Here is a 22,974-nt window from a genome sequence, read left to right on the forward strand (position 1 = left end):
AGGAATATTGCCCTTATGACAGTGATCCCCTCCGGAGAACAGGGACCCCCGTGGGGAGGGGTCCCTCCGGCCTCGGGTCGCCCAGATTCGCCTCTCTCGCTTCGGACACGCGCCCAGCCAACGTCCCACAGGGGACTTCCGACAGGAAAACAACGAGCCCGCTCCGGGGGACAAATACAGAAAGGCGTCCGCCATTCGAGAGCCCAACCCTGGGTTCGGACTCAGGAATATTGCCCTTATGACAGTGATCCCCTCCGGAGAACAGGGACCCCCGTGGGGAGGGGTCCCTCCGGCCTCGGGTCGCCCAGATTCGCCTCTCTCACTTCGTACACGCGCCCAGCCAATGTCCCGCAGGGGACTTCACCTCCAGGGAACAGGGACCCCCGTGGGGAGGGGTCCCTCTGGCCTCAGGTCGCCCAGATTCACCTCTCTCACTTCGGACACGCGCCCAGCCAACGTCCCGCAGGGGACTTCCGACAGGAAAACAACGAGCCCGCTCCGGGGGACAAAGACAGAAAGGCGTCCGCCACTCGAGAGCCCAACCCTGGGTTCGGACTCAGGAATATTGCCCTTATGACAGTGATCCCCTCCAGAGAACAGGGACCCCCGTGGGGAGGGGTCCCTCCGGCCTCGGGTCGCCCAGATTCGCCTCTCTCACTTCGGACACGCGCCCAGCCAATGTCCCGCAGGGGACTTCACCTCCAGGGAACAGGGACCCCCGTGGGGAGGGGTCCCTCTGGCCTCGGGTCGCACAGATTCGCCTCTCTCACTTCGGACACGCGCCCAGCCAATGTCCTGCAGGGGACTTCACCTCCAGGGAACAGGGACCCCCGTGGGGAGGGGTCCCTCTGGCCTCGGTTCGCCCAGATTCGCCTCTCTCACTTCGGACACGCGCCCAGCCAACGTCCCGCAGGGGACTTCCGACAGGAAAACAACGAGCCCGCTCCGGGGGACAAAGACAGAAAGGCGTCCGCCACTCGAGAGCCCAACCCTGGGTTCGGACTCAGGAATATTGCCCTTATGACAGTGATCCCCTCCGGAGAACAGGGACCCCCGTGGGGAGGGGTCCCTCCGGCCTCGGGTCGCCCAGATTCGCCTCTCTCACTTCGGACACGCGCCCAGCCAATGTCCCGCAGGGGACTTCCGACAGGAAAACAACGAGCCCGCTCCGGGGGACAAAGACAGAAAGGCGTCCGCCACTCGAGAGCCCAACCCTGGGTTCGGACTCAGGAATATTGCCCTTATGACAGTGATCCCCTCCGGAGAACAGGGACCCCCGTGGGGAGGGGTCCCTCCGGCCTCGGGTCGCCCAGATTCGCCCCTCTCACTTCGGACACGCGCCCAGCCAATGTCCCGCAGGGGACTTCCGACAGGAAAACAACGAGCCCGCTCCGGGGGACAAATACAGAAAGGCGTCCGCCATTCGAGAGCCCAACCCTGGGTTCGGACTCAGGAATATTGCCCTTATGACAGTGATCCCCTCCGGAGAACAGGGACCCCCGTGGGGAGGGGTCCCTCCGGCCTCGGGTCGCCCAGATTCGCCTCTCTCACTTCGGACACGCGCCCAGCCAATGTCCCGCAGGGGACTTCCGACAGGAAAACAACGAGCCCGCTCCGGGGGGAAAAAGACAGAAAGGCGTCCGCCATTCGAGAGCCCAACCCTGGGTTCGGACTCAGGAATATTGCCCTTATGACAGTGATCCCCTCCGGAGAACAGGGACCCCCGTGGGGAGGGGTCCCTCCGGCCTTGGGTCGCCCAGATTCACCTCTCTCGCTTCGGACACGCGTCCAGCCAACGTCCCCTCCAGAGAACAGGGACCCCCGTGGGGAGGGGTCCCTCCGGCCTCAGGTCGCCCAGATTGGCCTCTCTCGCTTCGGACACGCGTCCAGCCAACTTCCCCTCCAGAGAACAGGGACCCCCGTGGGGAGGGGTCCCTCCGGCCTCGGGTCGCCCAGATTGGCCTCTCTCACTTCGGACACGTGCCCAGACAACGTCCCGCAGGGGACTTCCCCTCCAGAGAGCAGGGACCCCCGTGGGGAGGGGTCCCTCCGGCCTCGGGTCACCCAGATTTGCCTCTCTCACTTCGGACACGCGCCCAGACAACGTCCCGCAGGGGACTTCACCTCCAGAGAACAGGGACCTCAGAATTTTCCTAAGAGGCAAGGCATCCTCCTTATAACCTTCCCAGGCTAATGGAAGTGTCCTTGCATTACATCCGAGGTTTTTTCCTCTGCATGACAACACATGATTCGAACCCGTGACGCCGGATCGGCAAGGCCGCAGCGCTAACGAGTGAGCCACCGTGCTGTGATGAGGATCGATGGATCCAGTTGGTACCTCATCGTTACAGCCATGGCTGCTCGACAACCGTGTAGGTGCCACCCCTGGGGCTGAGTCATCCCCCGTGATGCCGTATAGGTGATTCTGACAGGTGGATCCGGTTAGGTGCCACCCCTGGGGCTGAGTCATCCCCCGTGGTGCCGTATAGGTGATTACGGCGGGTGGATCCGGTTAGGGATATAACAGCAACCCTACGGATCTTTAGCAGCCGTGTAGGTGCCACCCTTGGGGCCGACTCATCCCCCGTGGTGACGTATATCAGAGTACGGCAAAACACATCCGGTCAATTCCAATCACCTGTGCTGGCGTCTTTCACCTGGGCGGGTGACACGCGGAGGAAAAGCAGTTTGCCACCGTTCAAGACACAGAGAAACACAGCGCTTTAATCAACTATTACGGGACGCTCCGTTTGACTGCGGGAAACCCTTCGCCATGGAGCGGTGAGTAGAAGACATTCGTCGGCCACATAGAGACACATAAATGTACCTTGCAGCGGAGTTGTACTCAAGGTGACCGGTTTTATTGCTTGTGTCCCCGCAGGCATCCACGGACACCGCTTACATGCCCCGTGTGTCACAGGGCAACCAAATACATATCCACACATCTGAGACGGGTATGCCTGAGGTCCCACGGGGAGTCGGAGATAAAAACCGCCATCGCTTCGGCCAAGTGTCAACTCCGCTGTATCGCTAGCAAGGGGACAACGATCCAATTCAGTGAGCTCAAGCCCCTCCATTCGTTGGAAGAGACTGTTACCTTCTTAGAAGGTCGCGGCTTTTTAATAGCAAACAAGCCGAGGTTTGAGTCACAAAACGCGCCACTGACCTCTGAAGGGTCCGCTCAGGTACCAGCTGACAATACGGAGCACCGCCCAGGCTCCATGCCCCTGGAAGAGCTAGATTCGGATGAGATGGACGTGCCTTTCCTTTTACGGCCGGTAGACAGTCCGGTGGGAGAACCGTGCTCCCCGCCCCTGGCAGAGCGAGATTCGGATGAGATGGACGTGCCTTTCTTTTTACGGACGGTAGACAGTCCGGTGGGAGAACCGTGCCCTGAGCCTGACCACACGGGGAGCGTCGTGGATGGCAGCGATTTAAGTATTCAGAAAAGGGAATGGAAAGACAAAAACCGCAGGGCTACCAAGGCCGCCGGATTGTACAAGCGTCACTCATTGAATCACCCCATGTTAAAGGGGTTCCACTCGTACCTGACAGTTACCCGTGGGGTCCCAAACTGTCAACAGGAGGTATCAAACGTAGCACGGTTTCTATTTTTTGTGAACCCAAGATTTGTAACACTCGAGTACCTCGTAAAACCATCCAAGGTTAATAATTTTTTCGAGCAACTTGGAAAACTCCGTCTATCGAGCCAGACCTCCCTCAAAATGTTGAAGCACATACGGAGATTTACCATCTATCAGATGAGGGCCACCAAACTGAGACTGGAGAATCCGCAGCTTTATAAGGCCTGTGAAGTGTTCATGAATTTTACAACAGACCTCCAGAAAACATTGTACAAGGGAGCCTGCCGAGAGTCTGTCAGTAAAAGGTGCGCCGTTCAAAAAAGCCAATCGTCCGCGGATTGTTACCGAACCTTGCATGTTGGTTAATTGGCTTCATTTTTCCCCACAGGTACGATATATTGATGAAGCCATCAAAGTCACCCAAGGACTGCCAGATGATACTGGAGGAGGCAAGGCCAACATTTCTAGCTAGCATCGAGGCTGTGACAGATGGCGGATCGGAAGTAGATCGCCGGGAAGTCGTACTGTACCTCCAAGCCCTTCTGATTCTAAAACATCTCCAAAGACCGGGTGTCGTTCGTAACATGACGGTAAGTCGTCGCGCCCTGTGGGTCAGCGGTATTTGCTGAACCGGTTCAATATTTTTCCACCTTTTTTCACATCGTAGGTTTCAGAGTGGAATGAGAGGATCCATCACATGTACCACGGAAGGCGCAAGACAATTGTGGGTGTGAAGACTCACAAGTGTTCCACCTCTCAGGTAGCAACTTTCGTACTTTCGGAGGAAGAGGAATCGGTAAGCTTTTCTCAAAGCCAGGGAACCCAGGCAACCCCACTCGCCTTTTGGAGGGGTGCCCTCTGGCTTGAGATTAACATTTTTTTTTCTTTTTCAGTGGTTCAAAGCATATGCGGAACATGTCAGGCCGGTCTTTACCGCTGGCCGAAAGATCATCACAAACTTTTTTGTGACGTGTACCGGGAAGGTCATAGAAAATCCGTCTGTGGGACTCAGACGATACCATTCAAGGCAAGGCGGCCACCAGTCAAGTGACCCACAGCCGTACGTAGCAACCGGTACTAACGATATGCTTTTCTCCGCAGCTACAACCTCACAAACATCACCAGCCACCTCGTACGGCGGGTATGTGAGACATGGACTTTGTCACAATACACGGATTGTGAAAAGCGATTGTTTGCTCGGTACTTGGCACATACAAACGACGTGGCCGAGCGAATTTACCGGGAGAAGACCCTGACCGATATGTGCCGTGCCCAAGAGCTGGTGTTCAACGCAGGAAATCGTGATGACGCTGAGATTCTGTCACCAGTGATGGCATCGACCAGTGAATTGGATAACGAGCTGGTAGACCTCACGGAAAGTGCACCCGAGTCACACGAGTCTGAGGGGCATGCAGGAAATCGTGATGACGCCGAGATTCTGTCCCCAGTAATGGCATCGACCAGTGAATTGGATAACGAGCCGGTAGACCTCACGGAAAGTGCTCCCGAGTCACCCGAGTCTACTGAGTCTACCGAGTCGTATAGTCTCGAGAATATTCGGCTCATCCCATTCAGGAGAACAAAGCCCATGTGAATCTGTCAATTTTGGTCTGTCATGAATAAAAATATTCAAATCTACGTTCATCTTTGCCTCTTTGACTCGGTCTAAAATCACTGACCTGTGATTTTTTTCCCTTAGAAAATTGCCCCAAATTTTCTAAGTGTCAAGGACTCTTCCAGAAAAGCTTCCCCAGGCTCCTGGAAGCGTCCTCGGTACACCTCCAATGTTCCACCACGGTCATCACAAAAAATTGACCTTTTGTTCAGGTCAAGCGATTTGAGGAAGGCACGGCAGCCCGTACGGTCCAGGGGTTGATCAGTCCCCTGGTACGTCCGTCCCCGTGCCCCGAAGGGGTTCCCCGCTTCTCGCCTGCAGCAGGCACGGCAGCCAGCAGCCCGTACGGTCCAGGGGTTGATCAGACCCCTGTACGTCCGGTCGTGGTCTCCGTGCCCCAGAGGGGTTCCCGCTTCTCGCCTGCAGCAGGCACGGCAGCCAGCAGCCCGTACGGTCCAGGGGTTGATCAGACCCCTGTACGTCCGGTCGTGGTCTCCGTGCCCCGGAGGGGTTCCCGCTTCCCCCCTGCAGCGTTAGAGGGGGGGATACGCATCGGAGGCAAATGACAAAAGCTTGTCTCGAGGGATGACTTTCAATAGATTGCAGCGGTTTCACGCCCTCTTGAACTCTCTCTTAAAAGTTCTTTTCAACTTTCCCTCACGGTACTTGTCCGCTATCGGTCTCGCGCCGGTATTTAGCCTTAGATGGAGTTTACCACCCGCTTTGGGCTGCATTCACAAACAACCCGACTCCGGGGAGACCGGGTCCCGCCACGCCGGGGGCCGCTACCGGCCTACCACCGTCCGCGGGCTGGGGCCACTATTAGAAGGACTCGGGCCCCCGAGCGACGTCGGGGTGGTCCGGTCTCCCGTACGCCACATTTCCCGACGCCCGCCGGGCGGACGGGGATTCGGCGCTGGGCTCTTCCCTCTTCACTCGCCGTTACTGAGGGAATCCTGGTTAGTTTCTTTTCCTCCGCTTAGTAATATGCTTAAATTCAGCGGGTCGCCACGTCTGATCTGAGGTCTTTAGTCGAGTCCGGGCGCCGGCGGACGAGCCGCCGGGCGCCGCGCGCTGCCCGTCCACGCCGCCCGTAGGTAGGGGGAGGTCCGGCGCCCACCTTCGGTCTTCGCCCTCTCGTCGCCGGAGGCAGCCCTGTGTCTCCACAGACAGCCTCGCGGCACGCTCCTGGGGGGGAGTGACGGAGGGTGAACCCCATCGGGTGGGCCCAGGGCGGGTGGGTCTGGCCTTGGGGGGACGTAAGGGGAGAAAGGAGGGGAGGGCGTCGGGGCGCGGAGCCTCGGGCCTCCCTCGATGTCACCCTTGCGACGGGACCCCAGCCGCGCCACGGAGGCGATCGACCCTCAGACAGGCGTAGCCCCGGGAGCAACCCGGGGCCGCAAGGTGCGTTCGAAGTGTCGATGATCAATGTGTCCTGCAATTCACACTAATTCTCGCAGCTAGCTGCGTTCTTCATCGACGCGCGAGCCGAGTGATCCACCGTTAAGAGTCGCGCTTTCTGGGTCTGGGACGCTCGGAGGCGCCCCCTCTTTCACTCTCGTGTCGGCCGGCCGCAAAAGACTGGGGTGCGTCGAAAGGGGTTTTCCATCTCGGCCCTGTTGCCCCGGGCGCTCGGCCTCCCACGTCCCTCCCTCCGGCGGGGAGGAGAACGAAGGAGGGCTCGAGGCTTCTCGACCTACCGCCCGGACCCGCGTACCCCGGGGAGGGGGGTGCGCGAGCGCACGGGAGAATGGTACCCGGGACGGCCTTTCGCGTGCGGGGGGCTTCTGTTTTTCCTCGGCAGGTGGCGGCAGGGCAAAATCGTCGGCGCGAGGCCGGGCGTCTTTCTCGGGCGACGGAGCGAGAGGGGCTCCCCGCGCCCTCCCGACGTCGCCCGCCCGCTGTCCTCGCGTGCCCTCGACGCCCCCGCCCTGCGGAGCGCCCTGGCGAAGCGGAAGGAGACCCACCACCGCCCCCATCACGTTCGGTACCCTGCGGGGATTTGGCGGATGGCTGGCCTCAGCTTCCTGATCCTCGCCTCATCGGTATTTTTCACTCGCCCATTAATGATCCTTCCGCAGGTTCATCTAGGGAAACATTGGTGCGACTTTTGCTTCCTCTAGATAGTCAAACCTCTAGATAGTCAACGAACAGAGTGATCCACTATTAAGTGTCGCACTTTGTGGTTGTGGGGACGCTCGGAGGCACCCCCTTTTCACTCTCAGTTCGGCCGGCCGCAAAAGAATGGGTTGTTTTCAAATCTCGGCCCTGTTGCCCCGGGCGCTCGGCCTCCCCGCCCCTCCCTCCAGCAGGGAGGAGAACGAAGGAGGGCTCGAGGCTTCTCGACCTACCACCCAGACCCACATACCCCGGGGAGGGGTACGTGAGCGCACAGGAGAATGGTACCCGGGACGGCCTTTCGCGTGCACGGGGGGCTTCCTGTTTTTCCTCGGCAGGCAGCGTCAGGGCAACAATCATCGGCGCGAGGCCGGGCGTCTTTTTCCTGGGCGACGGAGCGAGAGGGGCTCCCCGCACCCTCCCGACGTCGCCCGCCCGCTGTCCTCGCGTGCCCTCGACACCCCCGCCCTGCAGAGCGCCCTGGCAAAGCGGAAGGAGAACCACTTACACGTGCATGGCTTAATCTTTGAGACAAGCATATGCTACTGGCAGGATCAACCAGGTAGCTCCCCAACACGACTGGACCGCGTTGAGGCGAGGGAGCGGACCCGGAGGGGGAGAGCGAGGAAGAGAGGCCGGAGGAAGCCCCGCAGCGGGAAGGGCGCCCGGAGGAAGGGAAATCCTCATCGTCGTCGTCGTCCGTGCCGGTAGGCGGCATCACGGGGGCGTAACCCACGGGAAAAAGGAGCCTGAACGGCGAGTGCAGTGCCGCCAGGAGATCGTGCACGCTGTACGGCGCGCAAAGCCACCGATGCGGAGGGCGTCTGGAAAATACCCACCTTGCACGGAGAGGGCGAGGTGACTGGCCCGCGGAGGACGCCACGGCCGCCCCGCCTCGTGACCCACCGCTCCCGGGGCGACACACAGAGTCGCTGCTGGGGAGAGGGGCCAGGGCGTGGGGGGGCCTGCGCGGCGCCGCCGTCTGGCTTAGACCCGGCCTCCCGAACGGAGGGCATCTGTCGCGAAAGACCACCCCTTGCGCGGGAAGGTCGAGGTGACTGGCCTCCGGAGGACGCCACGGCCGCCCTGCCTCGTGACCCACCGCTCCCGGGGCGACGCACAGAGTCGCTGCTGGGGAGAGGGGCCAGGGCGTGGGGGGCCTGTGCGGCGCCACCGTCTGGCTTAGACCTGCCTCCACCGCGGGGGGTCCTCGACCCACCGGCGGACGGGCGCGAGGAGTGGGAGAGGGGGGCTGGCCGTCGGGGTCCGCCGCGGCTCCAGCACAAGCCCCAGCGACCCGGAGGTCAAGCGCGGGGCATGGTCGGCCTGGCCGTGTCGGCGTCGCCCTCCAGCGTAGTCCCTTGTCCCGGGCTCTTGCCCGTAACCTCAAAGGTGACCGACCAAGCGGCGTCTCCCCCCGAAGCCGTGTCTCGACTGTTGAGAACAGACGAAGTCCGGTGCGGCAATACGCCGGGTACTCCCTTCGCCAAACTCGTGCCCCCCCCTTCGATTCGTCTTTCCTTCTCCATCCTCCATTCTCGCTCCGGGGCGTCCGCTTGGTCTCTCTCTCGCTCTCGCGCTCCCTGCCGAGCCGCCTCGGAGGACGGCGGACGAGGGGAAGGCGACGGCGTTCGGCCGCGGGGCACACCGCACGGTGAGAACCCACTCGCCCGCCTCCCCGCACGTCTGTCATCCCCCCACTATCGTAGGGGCTCGGGAAAAGACTGGAAAACGCGGAGCTCAGCGGTGGCGTGGAAGCGCCACCCACTGCCGCCGCTCTCGCCGATGCCCACCGCGGAGGCTGCCCTTCGGACGCTGGGGTGCGGCGCGGGCCTCCGCGGACAAGCTGCGCATCTTGTCGTCGTCGTCCGTGCCGGTAGGCGGCATCACGGGGGCGTAACCCACAGGAAAAAGGAGCCTGAACGGCGAGTGCAGTGCCGCCAGGAGATCGTGCACGCTGTACGGCGCGCAAAGCCACCGATGCGGAGGGCGTCTGGAAAATACCCACCTTGCACGGAGAGGGCGAGGTGACTGGCCCGCGGAGGACGCCACAGCCGCCCCGCCTCGTGACCCACCGCTCCCGGGGCGACACACAGAGTCGCTGCTGGGGAGAGGGGCCAGGGCGTGGGGGGCCTGCGCGGCGCCGCCGTCTGGCTTAGACCCGGCCTCCCGAACGGAGGGCATCTGTCGCGAAAGACCACCCCTTGCGCGGGAAGGTCGAGGTGACTGGCCTCCGGAGGACGCCACGGCCGCCCTGCCTCGTGACCCACCGCTCCCGGGGCGACGCACTGAGTCGCTGCTGGGGAGAGGGGCCAGGGCGTGGGGGGCCTGTGCGGCGCCGCCGTCTGGCTTAGACCTGCCTCCACCGCGGGGGGTCCTCGACCCACCGGCGGACGGGCGCGAGGAGTGGGAGAGGGGGGCTGGCCGTCGGGGTCCGCCGCGGCTCCAGCACAAGCCCCAGCGACCCGGAGGTCAAGCGCGGGGCATGGTCGGCCTGGCCGTGTCGGCGTCGCCCTCCGGCGTAGTCCCTTGTCCCGGGCTCTTGCCCGTAACCTCAAAGGTGACCGACCGAGCGGCGTCTCCCCCCGAAGCCGTGTCTCGACTGTTGAGAACAGACGAAGTCCGGTGCGGCAATACGCCGGGTACTCCCTTCGCCAAACTCGTGCCCCCCCTTCGATTCGTCTTTCCTTCTCCATCCTCCCTTCTCGCTCCGGGGCGTCCGCTTGGTCTCTCTCTCTCGCTCTCCCTCTCGCTCTCGCGCTCCCTGCCGAGCCGCCTCGGAGGACGGCGGACGAGGGGAAGGCGACGGCGTTCGGCCGCGGGGCACACCGCACGGTGAGAACCCACTCGCCCGCCTCCCCGCACGTCTGTCATCCCCCCACTATCGTAGGGGCTCGGGAAAAGACTGGAAAACGCGGAGCTCGGCGGTGGCGTGGAAGCGCCACCCACCGCCGCCGCTCTCGCCGATGCCCACCGCGGAGGCCGCCCTTCGGACGCTGGGGTGCGGCGCGGGCCTCCGCGGACGAGCTGCGCATCTGGAAGTCAAAGGGCCGCCCTCGGAGAAGATCGTTGTGCTGCCCCGCGCGGGGAGCGATTCGGACGGCGGGCCCCCACGCCGAGGTGGGTGGGCGCCCCTCCGTTCGCCCGTGCGGGTCGTCGGACCGCTGCCGTACCACGGTTCGGGTCAAACTCCCCACAGCTCGGCCGCCTCCGTCCGTAGACGGGAGGGCGACCGCCGGCGTGCGCGCCCAAGGACGAGTGCCTGAAACCCGGGGGGGGTAACAGAGGAAGGAGACCGCCCGCCGTAAACCGACGCGGGCTCCAAAGCCCGGGCCGAGCGAGCGGCACCACCTCCCCACCCGGGAGCGCTGAGCCAGATCGATCGGAAGAAAGGGCAGGGGCTCGGGTGGAACCCCTGCCTCCGTTCTTCCCCTCGGGGGAGACGGGGAAGAAACGTGCCCCTGGAGTCCTGGAAGCGAGTGTCCGGCGCGCTCCGGGCGCCCTCGAGACGGAAGCCGGGTCGCGGTGCGATTCTCTCATAGGTCTCCCCGTTGGCGCGGAAGCGGGAGACATCCGACACAGAGAAACGCCGAGCCCGCTCCGAGGGGACAAAGTCAGAAGGAGCGATCCGCCCTCCCAGAGCCCTCCTGCGGACGAGGACTCTGGATCTGCCCCCCTTCTGACGACCGTCGCCCTCAGAGGACAGGAACCCACGTGGGGAGGGTCCGTTCGGGCTCGGGCGACCCAGGAAACGCGTCTCGGACTCGGGACGGACAACCGGCAAAAGTCCCCCTGGAGCCGCGGAAGCCTGGTCTCGGCGCGAGTGCGAACTTCCATGCAAAAGGGGGGTACTCGCCAAACCGCCTACCCGAGTCGAGGAACCACGAAAACAACGGATTTTGGTCGGGGCCGAGAGGTACCTCTCTCTCCTATATCCTGCAGCTGGTGTGCAAAACTGGGTATTTGCATGGTGAGACACCGACCCCCACTTTAAGGGAACAAAGTCAAAAAGTGTCCGACCTCCTGGAGCCGTGCGGCGGATCCGGCGGCCAGAAATTTCCTCATTCCGGTTCTATTTTTTTTTTTTTCGAATTTGCGAAATTTGGAGGCCAGGCGGCGTGGCTGGGACCTGGACTAGCTCGAAACACCCTGAACCGGTGAGCGGAATCGATTTCCCAAAGTTCTACGGCTCCCGGAAGCCAAAAACAGCTCGCCGGAAAATTTCAAAGTCCCAAGGACTCTTTCTTGAAAATCAATCCGGGGGCCATGGAAGTGTCCTCGGTACAACCTCAGAGCTTTCCCCCGCCTGGAAGTCTGACAGCGGTCTGACGTTTTTCAAAGTTTTGAGCTCTCTGTTTGTTCTCAAATGTGGATTTTCTCAAAAATTCAACTTTCCGCCCGCGCCCTGCAAACTTCACCCCCACTTAGGTCACTGCCTTGGGGTGCTTTACAACATATTGACGCCCCCCTGGGGTGGAAGTAGGGGAAATGTGACATTTTTCACAAAATCGAGATTTTCTCAAAAAACGCACTAAGTTATTTTTTTTTTAAAGTATCAAGGACTCTTCCAGAAAATCTTCCCCAGGCTCCTGGAAGCGTCATCGGTACGCCTCCAGCGGTTTCCCCTGCATGGAAGTCTGACACACGCCTGAAATTTTCAAAGTATGAAAATATGCATTTTCATCCAAAAATTCAACTTTCCGCCCGCGCCCCGCAAACTTCACCCCCACTTAGGTCACTGCCTTGGGGTGCTTTACAACATATTGACGCCCCCCTGGGGTGGAAGTAGGGGAAATGTGACATTTTTCACAAAATCGAGATTTTCTCAAAAAACGCACTAAGTTATTTTTTTTTTAAAGTATCAAGGACTCTTCCAGAAAATCTTCCCCAGGCTCCTGGAAGCGTCATCGGTACGCCTCCAGCGGTTTCCCCTGCATGGAAGTCTGACACACGCCTGAAATTTTCAAAGTATGAAAATATGCATTTTCATCCAAAAATTCAACTTTCCGCCCGCGCCCCGCAAACTTCACCCGCATTTAGGTCACTGCCTTGGGGTGCTTTACAACATATTGACGCCCCCCTGGGGTGGAAGTAGGGGAAATGTGACATTTTTCACAAAATCGAGATTTTCTCAAAAAACGCACTAAGTTATTTTTTTTTTAAAGTATCAAGGACTCTTCCAGAAAATCTTCCCCAGGCTCCTGGAAGCGTCATCGGTACGCCTCCAGCGGTTTCCCCTGCATGGAAGTCTGACACACGCCTGAAATTTTCAAAGTATGAAAATATGCATTTTCATCCAAAAATTCAACTTTCCGCCCGCGCCCCGCAAACTTCACCCCCACTTAGGTCACTGCCTTGGGGTGCTTTACAACATATTGACGCCCCCCTGGGGTGGAAGTAGGGGAATTGTGACATTTTTCACAAAATCGAGATTTTCTCAAAAAACGCACTAAGTTATTTTTTTTTTAAAGTATCAAGGACTCTTCCAGAAAATCTTCCCCAGGCTCCTGGAAGCGTCATCGGTACGCCTCCAGCGGTTTCCCCTGCATGGAAGTCTGACACACGCCTGAAATTTTCAAAGTATGAAAATATGCATTTTCATCCAAAAATTCAACTTTCCGCCCGCGCCCCGCAAACTTCACCCGCATTTAGGTCACTGCCTTGGGGTGCTTTACAACATATTGACGCCCCCCTGGGGTGGAAGTAGGGGAAATGTGACATTTTTCACAAAATCGAGATTTTCTCAAAAAACGCACTAAGTTATTTTTTTTTTAAAGTATCAAGGACTCTTCCAGAAAATCTTCCCCAGGCTCCTGGAAGCGTCATCGGTACGCCTCCAGCGGTTTCCCCTGCATGGAAGTCTGACACACGCCTGAAATTTTCAAAGTATGAAAATATGCATTTTCATCCAAAAATTCAACTTTCCGCCCGCGCCCCGCAAACTTCACCCCCACTTAGGTCACTGCCTTGGGGTGCTTTACAACATATTGACGCCCCCCTGGGGTGGAAGTAGGGGAAATGTGACATTTTTCACAAAATCGAGATTTTCTCAAAAAACGCACTAAGTTATTTTTTTTTTAAAGTATCAAGGACTCTTCCAGAAAATCTTCCCCAGGCTCCTGGAAGCGTCATCGGTACGCCTCCAGCGGTTTCCCCTGCATGGAAGTCTGACACACGCCTGAAATTTTCAAAGTATGAAAATATGCATTTTCATCCAAAAATTCAACTTTCCGCCCGCGCCCCGCAAACTTCACCCGCATTTAGGTCACTGCCTTGGGGTGCTTTACAACATATTGACGCCCCCCTGGGGTGGAAGTAGGGGAAATGTGACATTTTTCACAAAATCGAGATTTTCTCAAAAAACGCACTAAGTTATTTTTTTTTTAAAGTATCAAGGACTCTTCCAGAAAATCTTCCCCAGGCTCCTGGAAGCGTCATCGGTACGCCTCCAGCGGTTTCCCCTGCATGGAAGTCTGACACACGCCTGAAATTTTCAAAGTATGAAAATATGCATTTTCATCCAAAAATTCAACTTTCCGCCCGCGCCCCGCAAACTTCACCCCCACTTAGGTCACTGCCTTGGGGTGCTTTACAACATATTGACGCCCCCCTGGGGTGGAAGTAGGGGAATTGTGACATTTTTCACAAAATCGAGATTTTCTCAAAAAACGCACTAAGTTATTTTTTTTTTAAAGTATCAAGGACTCTTCCAGAAAATCTTCCCCAGGCTCCTGGAAGCGTCATCGGTACGCCTCCAGCGGTTTCCCCTGCATGGAAGTCTGACACACGCCTGAAATTTTCAAAGTATGAAAATATGCATTTTCATCCAAAAATTCAACTTTCCGCCCGCGCCCCGCAAACTTCACCCGCATTTAGGTCACTGCCTTGGGGTGCTTTACAACATATTGACGCCCCCCTGGGGTGGAAGTAGGGGAAATGTGACATTTTTCACAAAATCGAGATTTTCTCAAAAAACGCACTAAGTTATTTTGTTTTTAAAGTATCAAGGACTCTTCCAGAAAATCTTCCCCAGGCTCCTGGAAGCGTCATCGGTACGCCTCCAGCGGTTTCCCCTGCATGGAAGTCTGACACACGCCTGAAATTTTCAAAGTATGAAAATATGCATTTTCATCCAAAAATTCAACTTTCCGCCCGCGCCCCGCAAACTTCACCCCCACTTAGGTCACTGCCTTGGGGTGCTTTACAACATATTGACGCCCCCCTGGGGTGGAAGTAGGGGAAATGTGACATTTTTCACAAAATCGAGATTTTCTCAAAAAACGCACTAAGTTATTTTTTTTTTAAAGTATCAAGGACTCTTCCAGAAAATCTTCCCCAGGCTCCTGGAAGCGTCATCGGTACGCCTCCAGCGGTTTCCCCTGCATGGAAGTCTGACACACGCCTGAAATTTTCAAAGTATGAAAATATGCATTTTCATCCAAAAATTCAACTTTCCGCCCGCGCCCCGCAAACTTCACCCGCATTTAGGTCACTGCCTTGGGGTGCTTTACAACATATTGACGCCCCCCTGGGGTGGAAGTAGGGGAAATGTGACATTTTTCACAAAATCGAGATTTTCTCAAAAAACGCACTAAGTTATTTTTTTTTTAAAGTATCAAGGACTCTTCCAGAAAATCTTCCCCAGGCTCCTGGAAGCGTCATCGGTACGCCTCCAGCGGTTTCCCCTGCATGGAAGTCTGACACACGCCTGAAATTTTCAAAGTATGAAAATATGCATTTTCATCCAAAAATTCAACTTTCCGCCCGCGCCCCGCAAACTTCACCCCCACTTAGGTCACTGCCTTGGGGTGCTTTACAACATATTGACGCCCCCCTGGGGTGGAAGTGAGGGAAAGGGGGCATTTTTCACAAAAAACGGAAATTTCTCAAAATTTTTCTAAGTGTCAACGGATCTTCCAGAACAGCTTCCCCGGGCCCCAGGGAGCCTCTGCGGGATAGCGCCTACCAGCGCAACCCGCTGGAAGCATGGAAGTATTAGCGGCAACTCCCGGACAGCTTCCCCGGGCCCAGGGGAGACTCCGCGGGATAGCGCCTGCCAGCGCAACCCGCTGGAAGTATGGAAGTATTAGCGGCAACCCCCGAACAGCTTCCCCAGGATCAGGGGAGCATCCGCGGTATAGCGCATGCGATTTCCCCCTGCCTGGAAGTCCGAAATTTTTAAAGCATGAAAATATGGTTTTTCGCTCAAGATTCAAATTTCCGCCCATGGAACACACACTTTGACCTCACTTTGGAGATTTTTAGGGGTACTCAGGCCGACTATTAAGCCCCCTCCGCCGGCTTCCACTGGCCGAATATTAAGCTCCCTCCGCCGGCTTCCACTGGACGAATATTAAGCCCCCTCCGCCGGCTTCCACTGGCCGAATATTAAGCCCCCTCCGACGGCTTCCACTGGACGAATATTAAGCCCCCTTCGACTATTAAGCCCCCTCGGTGTACACTCCGTCAGGGCCTGAGCTGGGGCGGGGTGCCGGCCTCCCAGCCGCGTCCAAAGAGCTCAACCATGTTCATCACTGTCCCAACCAAAGTGGGTGCTTGTTTGTTTAGGTCAGGTGACGATAATTCCCCCCCCCTGCCTCGAGGCAAGAAAAGACAGCCAACCTCCGCAGGGGACTTCCGACAGGGAGACATCGAGCCCGCTCCGGGGGGACAAAGACAGAAAGGCGTCCGCCATTCGAGAGCCCACCCCTGGTTTCGGACTCCGGAATATTGCCCTTATGACAGTGATCCCCTCCGGAGAACAGGGACCCCCGTGGGAGGGGTCCCTCCGGCCTCGGGTCGCCCAGATTCGCCTCTCTCGCTTCGGACACGCGCCCAGCCAACGTCCCGCAGGGGACTTCCGACAGGAAAACAACGAGCCCGCTCCGGGGGGACAAAGACAGAAAGGCGTCCGCCATTCGAGAGCCCAACCCTGGGTTCGGACTCAGGAATATTGCCCTTATGACAGTGATCCCCTCCGGAGAACAGGGACCCCCGTGGGGAGGGGTCCCTCCGGCCTCGGGTCGCCCAGATTCGCCTCTCTCGCTTCGGACACGCGCCCAGCCAACGTCCCACAGGGGACTTCCGACAGGAAAACAACGAGCCCGCTCCGGGGGACAAATACAGAAAGGCGTCCGCCATTCGAGAGCCCAACCCTGGGTTCGGACTCAGGAATATTGCCCTTATGACAGTGATCCCCTCCGGAGAACAGGGACCCCCGTGGGGAGGGGTCCCTCCGGCCTCGGGTCGCCCAGATTCGCCTCTCTCACTTCGTACACGCGCCCAGCCAATGTCCCGCAGGGGACTTCACCTCCAGGGAACAGGGACCCCCGTGGGGAGGGGTCCCTCTGGCCTCAGGTCGCCCAGATTCACCTCTCTCACTTCGGACACGCGCCCAGCCAACGTCCCGCAGGGGACTTCCGACAGGAAAACAACGAGCCCGCTCCGGGGGACAAAGACAGAAAGGCGTCCGCCACTCGAGAGCCCAACCCTGGGTTCGGACTCAGGAATATTGCCCTTATGACAGTGATCCCCTCCAGAGAACAGGGACCCCCGTGGGGAGGGGTCCCTCCGGCCTCGGGTCGCCCAGATTCGCCTCTCTCACTTCGGACACGCGCCCAGCCAATGTCCCGCAGGGGACTTCACCTCCAGGGAACAGGGACCCCCGTGGGGAGGGGTCCCTCTGGCCTCGGGTCGCACAGATTCGCCTCTCTCACTTCGGACACGCGCCCAGCCAATGTCCTGCAGGGGACTTCACCTCCAGGGAACAGGGACCCCCGTGGGGAGGGGTCCCTCTGGCCTCGGTTCGCCCAGATTCGCCTCTCTCACTTCGGACACGCGCCCAGCCAACGTCCCGCAGGGGACTTCCGACAGGAAAACAACGAGCCCGCTCCGGGGGACAAAGACAGAAAGGCGTCCGCCACTCGAGAGCCCAACCCTGGGTTCGGACTCAGGAATATTGCCCTTATGACAGTGATCCCCTCCGGAGAACAGGGACCCCCGTGGGGAGGGGTCCCTCCGGCCTCGGGTCGCCCAGATTCGCCTCTCTCACTTCGGACACGCGCCCAGCCAATGTCCCGCAGGGGACTTCCGACAGGAAAACAACGAGCCCGCTCCGGGGGACAAAGACAGAAAGGCGTCCGCCACTCGAGAGCCCAACCCTGGGTTCGGACTCAGGAATATTGCCCTTATGACAGTGATCCCCTCCGGAGAACAGGGACCCCCGTGGGGAGGGGTCCCTCCGGCCTCGGGTCGCCCAGATTCGCCCCTCTCACTTCGGACACGCGCCCAGCCAATGTCCCGCAGGGGACTTCCGACAGGAAAACAACGAGCCCGCTCCGGGGGACAAATACAGAAAGGCGTCCGCCATTCGAGAGCCCAACCCTGGGTTCGGACTCAGGAATATTGCCCTTATGACAGTGATCCCCTCCGGAGAACAGGGACCCCCGTGGGGAGGGGTCCCTCCGGCCTCGGGTCGCCCAGATTCGCCTCTCTCACTTCGGACACGCGCCCAGCCAATGTCCCGCAGGGGACTTCCGACAGGAAAACAACGAGCCCGCTCCGGGGGGAAAAAGACAGAAAGGCGTCCGCCATTCGAGAGCCCAACCCTGGGTTCGGACTCAGGAATATTGCCCTTATGACAGTGATCCCCTCCGGAGAACAGGGACCCCCGTGGGGAGGGGTCCCTCCGGCCTTGGGTCGCCCAGATTCACCTCTCTCGCTTCGGACACGCGTCCAGCCAACGTCCCCTCCAGAGAACAGGGACCCCCGTGGGGAGGGGTCCCTCCGGCCTCAGGTCGCCCAGATTGGCCTCTCTCGCTTCGGACACGCGTCCAGCCAACTTCCCCTCCAGAGAACAGGGACCCCCGTGGGGAGGGGTCCCTCCGGCCTCGGGTCGCCCAGATTGGCCTCTCTCACTTCGGACACGTGCCCAGACAACGTCCCGCAGGGGACTTCCCCTCCAGAGAGCAGGGACCCCCGTGGGGAGGGGTCCCTCCGGCCTCGGGTCACCCAGATTTGCCTCTCTCACTTCGGACACGCGCCCAGACAACGTCCCGCAGGGGACTTCACCTCCAGAGAACAGGGACCTCAGAATTTTCCTAAGAGGCAAGGCATCCTCCTTATAACCTTCCCAGGCTAATGGAAGTGTCCTTGCATTACATCCGAGGTTTTTTCCTCTGCATGACAACACATGATTCGAACCCGTGACGCCGGATCGGCAAGGCCGCAGCGCTAACGAGTGAGCCACCGTGCTGTGATGAGGATCGATGGATCCAGTTGGTACCTCATCGTTACAGCCATGGCTGCTCGACAACCGTGTAGGTGCCACCCCTGGGGCTGAGTCATCCCCCGTGATGCCGTATAGGTGATTCTGACAGGTGGATCCGGTTAGGTGCCACCCCTGGGGCTGAGTCATCCCCCGTGGTGCCGTATAGGTGATTACGGCGGGTGGATCCGGTTAGGGATATAACAGCAACCCTACGGATCTTTAGCAGCCGTGTAGGTGCCACCCTTGGGGCCGACTCATCCCCCGTGGTGACGTATATCAGAGTACGGCAAAACACATCCGGTCAATTCCAATCACCTGTGCTGGCGTCTTTCACCTGGGCGGGTGACACGCGGAGGAAAAGCAGTTTGCCACCGTTCAAGACACAGAGAAACACAGCGCTTTAATCAACTATTACGGGACGCTCCGTTTGACTGCGGGAAACCCTTCGCCATGGAGCGGTGAGTAGAAGACATTCGTCGGCCACATAGAGACACATAAATGTACCTTGCAGCGGAGTTGTACTCAAGGTGACCGGTTTTATTGCTTGTGTCCCCGCAGGCATCCACGGACACCGCTTACATGCCCCGTGTGTCACAGGGCAACCAAATACATATCCACACATCTGAGACGGGTATGCCTGAGGTCCCACGGGGAGTCGGAGATAAAAACCGCCATCGCTTCGGCCAAGTGTCAACTCCGCTGTATCGCTAGCAAGGGGACAACGATCCAATTCAGTGAGCTCAAGCCCCTCCATTCGTTGGAAGAGACTGTTACCTTCTTAGAAGGTCGCGGCTTTTTAATAGCAAACAAGCCGAGGTTTGAGTCACAAAACGCGCCACTGACCTCTGAAGGGTCCGCTCAGGTACCAGCTGACAATACGGAGCACCGCCCAGGCTCCATGCCCCTGGAAGAGCTAGATTCGGATGAGATGGACGTGCCTTTCCTTTTACGGCCGGTAGACAGTCCGGTGGGAGAACCGTGCTCCCCGCCCCTGGCAGAGCGAGATTCGGATGAGATGGACGTGCCTTTCTTTTTACGGACGGTAGACAGTCCGGTGGGAGAACCGTGCCCTGAGCCTGACCACACGGGGAGCGTCGTGGATGGCAGCGATTTAAGTATTCAGAAAAGGGAATGGAAAGACAAAAACCGCAGGGCTACCAAGGCCGCCGGATTGTACAAGCGTCACTCATTGAATCACCCCATGTTAAAGGGGTTCCACTCGTACCTGACAGTTACCCGTGGGGTCCCAAACTGTCAACAGGAGGTATCAAACGTAGCACGGTTTCTATTTTTTGTGAACCCAAGATTTGTAACACTCGAGTACCTCGTAAAACCATCCAAGGTTAATAATTTTTTCGAGCAACTTGGAAAACTCCGTCTATCGAGCCAGACCTCCCTCAAAATGTTGAAGCACATACGGAGATTTACCATCTATCAGATGAGGGCCACCAAACTGAGACTGGAGAATCCGCAGCTTTATAAGGCCTGTGAAGTGTTCATGAATTTTACAACAGACCTCCAGAAAACATTGTACAAGGGAGCCTGCCGAGAGTCTGTCAGTAAAAGGTGCGCCGTTCAAAAAAGCCAATCGTCCGCGGATTGTTACCGAACCTTGCATGTTGGTTAATTGGCTTCATTTTTCCCCACAGGTACGATATATTGATGAAGCCATCAAAGTCACCCAAGGACTGCCAGATGATACTGGAGGAGGCAAGGCCAACATTTCTAGCTAGCATCGAGGCTGTGACAGATGGCGGATCGGAAGTAGATCGCCGGGAAGTCGTACTGTACCTCCAAGCCCTTCTGATTCTAAAACATCTCCAAAGACCGGGTGTCGTTCGTAACATGACGGTAAGTCGTCGCGCCCTGTGGGTCAGCGGTATTTGCTGAACCGGTTCAATATTTTTCCACCTTTTTTCACATCGTAGGTTTCAGAGTGGAATGAGAGGATCCATCACATGTACCACGGAAGGCGCAAGACAATTGTGGGTGTGAAGACTCACAAGTGTTCCACCTCTCAGGTAGCAACTTTCGTACTTTCGGAGGAAGAGGAATCGGTAAGCTTTTCTCAAAGCCAGGGAACCCAGGCAACCCCACTCGCCTTTTGGAGGGGTGCCCTCTGGCTTGAGATTAACATTTTTTTTTCTTTTTCAGTGGTTCAAAGCATATGCGGAACATGTCAGGCCGGTCTTTACCGCTGGCCGAAAGATCATCACAAACTTTTTTGTGACGTGTACCGGGAAGGTCATAGAAAATCCGTCTGTGGGACTCAGACGATACCATTCAAGGCAAGGCGGCCACCAGTCAAGTGACCCACAGCCGTACGTAGCAACCGGTACTAACGATATGCTTTTCTCCGCAGCTACAACCTCACAAACATCACCAGCCACCTCGTACGGCGGGTATGTGAGACATGGACTTTGTCACAATACACGGATTGTGAAAAGCGATTGTTTGCTCGGTACTTGGCACATACAAACGACGTGGCCGAGCGAATTTACCGGGAGAAGACCCTGACCGATATGTGCCGTGCCCAAGAGCTGGTGTTCAACGCAGGAAATCGTGATGACGCTGAGATTCTGTCACCAGTGATGGCATCGACCAGTGAATTGGATAACGAGCTGGTAGACCTCACGGAAAGTGCACCCGAGTCACACGAGTCTGAGGGGCATGCAGGAAATCGTGATGACGCCGAGATTCTGTCCCCAGTAATGGCATCGACCAGTGAATTGGATAACGAGCCGGTAGACCTCACGGAAAGTGCTCCCGAGTCACCCGAGTCTACTGAGTCTACCGAGTCGTATAGTCTCGAGAATATTCGGCTCATCCCATTCAGGAGAACAAAGCCCATGTGAATCTGTCAATTTTGGTCTGTCATGAATAAAAATATTCAAATCTACGTTCATCTTTGCCTCTTTGACTCGGTCTAAAATCACTGACCTGTGATTTTTTTCCCTTAGAAAATTGCCCCAAATTTTCTAAGTGTCAAGGACTCTTCCAGAAAAGCTTCCCCAGGCTCCTGGAAGCGTCCTCGGTACACCTCCAATGTTCCACCACGGTCATCACAAAAAATTGACCTTTTGTTCAGGTCAAGCGATTTGAGGAAGGCACGGCAGCCCGTACGGTCCAGGGGTTGATCAGTCCCCTGGTACGTCCGTCCCCGTGCCCCGAAGGGGTTCCCCGCTTCTCGCCTGCAGCAGGCACGGCAGCCAGCAGCCCGTACGGTCCAGGGGTTGATCAGACCCCTGTACGTCCGGTCGTGGTCTCCGTGCCCCAGAGGGGTTCCCGCTTCTCGCCTGCAGCAGGCACGGCAGCCAGCAGCCCGTACGGTCCAGGGGTTGATCAGACCCCTGTACGTCCGGTCGTGGTCTCCGTGCCCCGGAGGGGTTCCCGCTTCCCCCCTGCAGCGTTAGAGGGGGGGATACGCATCGGAGGCAAATGACAAAAGCTTGTCTCGAGGGATGACTTTCAATAGATTGCAGCGGTTTCACGCCCTCTTGAACTCTCTCTTAAAAGTTCTTTTCAACTTTCCCTCACGGTACTTGTCCGCTATCGGTCTCGCGCCGGTATTTAGCCTTAGATGGAGTTTACCACCCGCTTTGGGCTGCATTCACAAACAACCCGACTCCGGGGAGACCGGGTCCCGCCACGCCGGGGGCCGCTACCGGCCTACCACCGTCCGCGGGCTGGGGCCACTATTAGAAGGACTCGGGCCCCCGAGCGACGTCGGGGTGGTCCGGTCTCCCGTACGCCACATTTCCCGACGCCCGCCGGGCGGACGGGGATTCGGCGCTGGGCTCTTCCCTCTTCACTCGCCGTTACTGAGGGAATCCTGGTTAGTTTCTTTTCCTCCGCTTAGTAATATGCTTAAATTCAGCGGGTCGCCACGTCTGATCTGAGGTCTTTAGTCGAGTCCGGGCGCCGGCGGACGAGCCGCCGGGCGCCGCGCGCTGCCCGTCCACGCCGCCCGTAGGTAGGGGGAGGTCCGGCGCCCACCTTCGGTCTTCGCCCTCTCGTCGCCGGAGGCAGCCCTGTGTCTCCACAGACAGCCTCGCGGCACGCTCCTGGGGGGGAGTGACGGAGGGTGAACCCCATCGGGTGGGCCCAGGGCGGGTGGGTCTGGCCTTGGGGGGACGTAAGGGGAGAAAGGAGGGGAGGGCGTCGGGGCGCGGAGCCTCGGGCCTCCCTCGATGTCACCCTTGCGACGGGACCCCAGCCGCGCCACGGAGGCGATCGACCCTCAGACAGGCGTAGCCCCGGGAGCAACCCGGGGCCGCAAGGTGCGTTCGAAGTGTCGATGATCAATGTGTCCTGCAATTCACACTAATTCTCGCAGCTAGCTGCGTTCTTCATCGACGCGCGAGCCGAGTGATCCACCGTTAAGAGTC

At 58.3% G+C, this 22,974-nt stretch overlaps 2 protein-coding genes and 2 non-coding genes across 4 annotated transcripts; 2 read left to right on the forward strand and 2 right to left on the reverse strand.

Moving 5' to 3' along the window:
* Positions 1–2,713: 2,713 nt before the first annotated feature.
* LOC143790773 (uncharacterized) lies at positions 2,714–5,941 on the forward strand. Its single transcript, XM_077279175.1, has 5 exons — positions 2,714–3,889; positions 3,973–4,174; positions 4,252–4,380; positions 4,478–4,611; positions 4,686–5,941. Exons 1-5 carry the CDS (start codon positions 3,222–3,224, stop codon positions 5,176–5,178), a joined length of 1,626 nt encoding a protein of 541 aa, XP_077135290.1. The 5' UTR covers positions 2,714–3,221; the 3' UTR covers positions 5,179–5,941.
* A 616-nt stretch (positions 5,942–6,557) lies between these two features.
* LOC143790779 (5.8S ribosomal RNA) lies at positions 6,558–6,711 on the reverse strand. Its single transcript, XR_013219851.1, has one exon. It is a non-coding gene; the product is annotated as a 5.8S ribosomal RNA (ribosomal RNA).
* Positions 6,712–18,976: 12,265 nt separating this feature from the next.
* Positions 18,977–22,204, forward strand: LOC143790772 (uncharacterized). The gene is made up of 5 exons (XM_077279174.1): positions 18,977–20,152; positions 20,236–20,437; positions 20,515–20,643; positions 20,741–20,874; positions 20,949–22,204. The coding sequence occupies exons 1-5, from the start codon at positions 19,485–19,487 to the stop codon at positions 21,439–21,441; spliced, it is 1,626 nt and encodes a 541-aa protein (XP_077135289.1). The 5' UTR covers positions 18,977–19,484; the 3' UTR covers positions 21,442–22,204.
* A 616-nt stretch (positions 22,205–22,820) lies between these two features.
* On the reverse strand, positions 22,821–22,974 carry LOC143790781 (5.8S ribosomal RNA). Its single transcript, XR_013219852.1, has one exon. It is a non-coding gene; the product is annotated as a 5.8S ribosomal RNA (ribosomal RNA).

The sequence above is a fragment of the Ranitomeya variabilis genome, unplaced genomic scaffold, assembly GCF_051348905.1.
Source record: "Ranitomeya variabilis isolate aRanVar5 unplaced genomic scaffold, aRanVar5.hap1 Scaffold_551, whole genome shotgun sequence".
NCBI classification, from domain to species: domain Eukaryota; kingdom Metazoa; phylum Chordata; class Amphibia; order Anura; family Dendrobatidae; genus Ranitomeya; species Ranitomeya variabilis.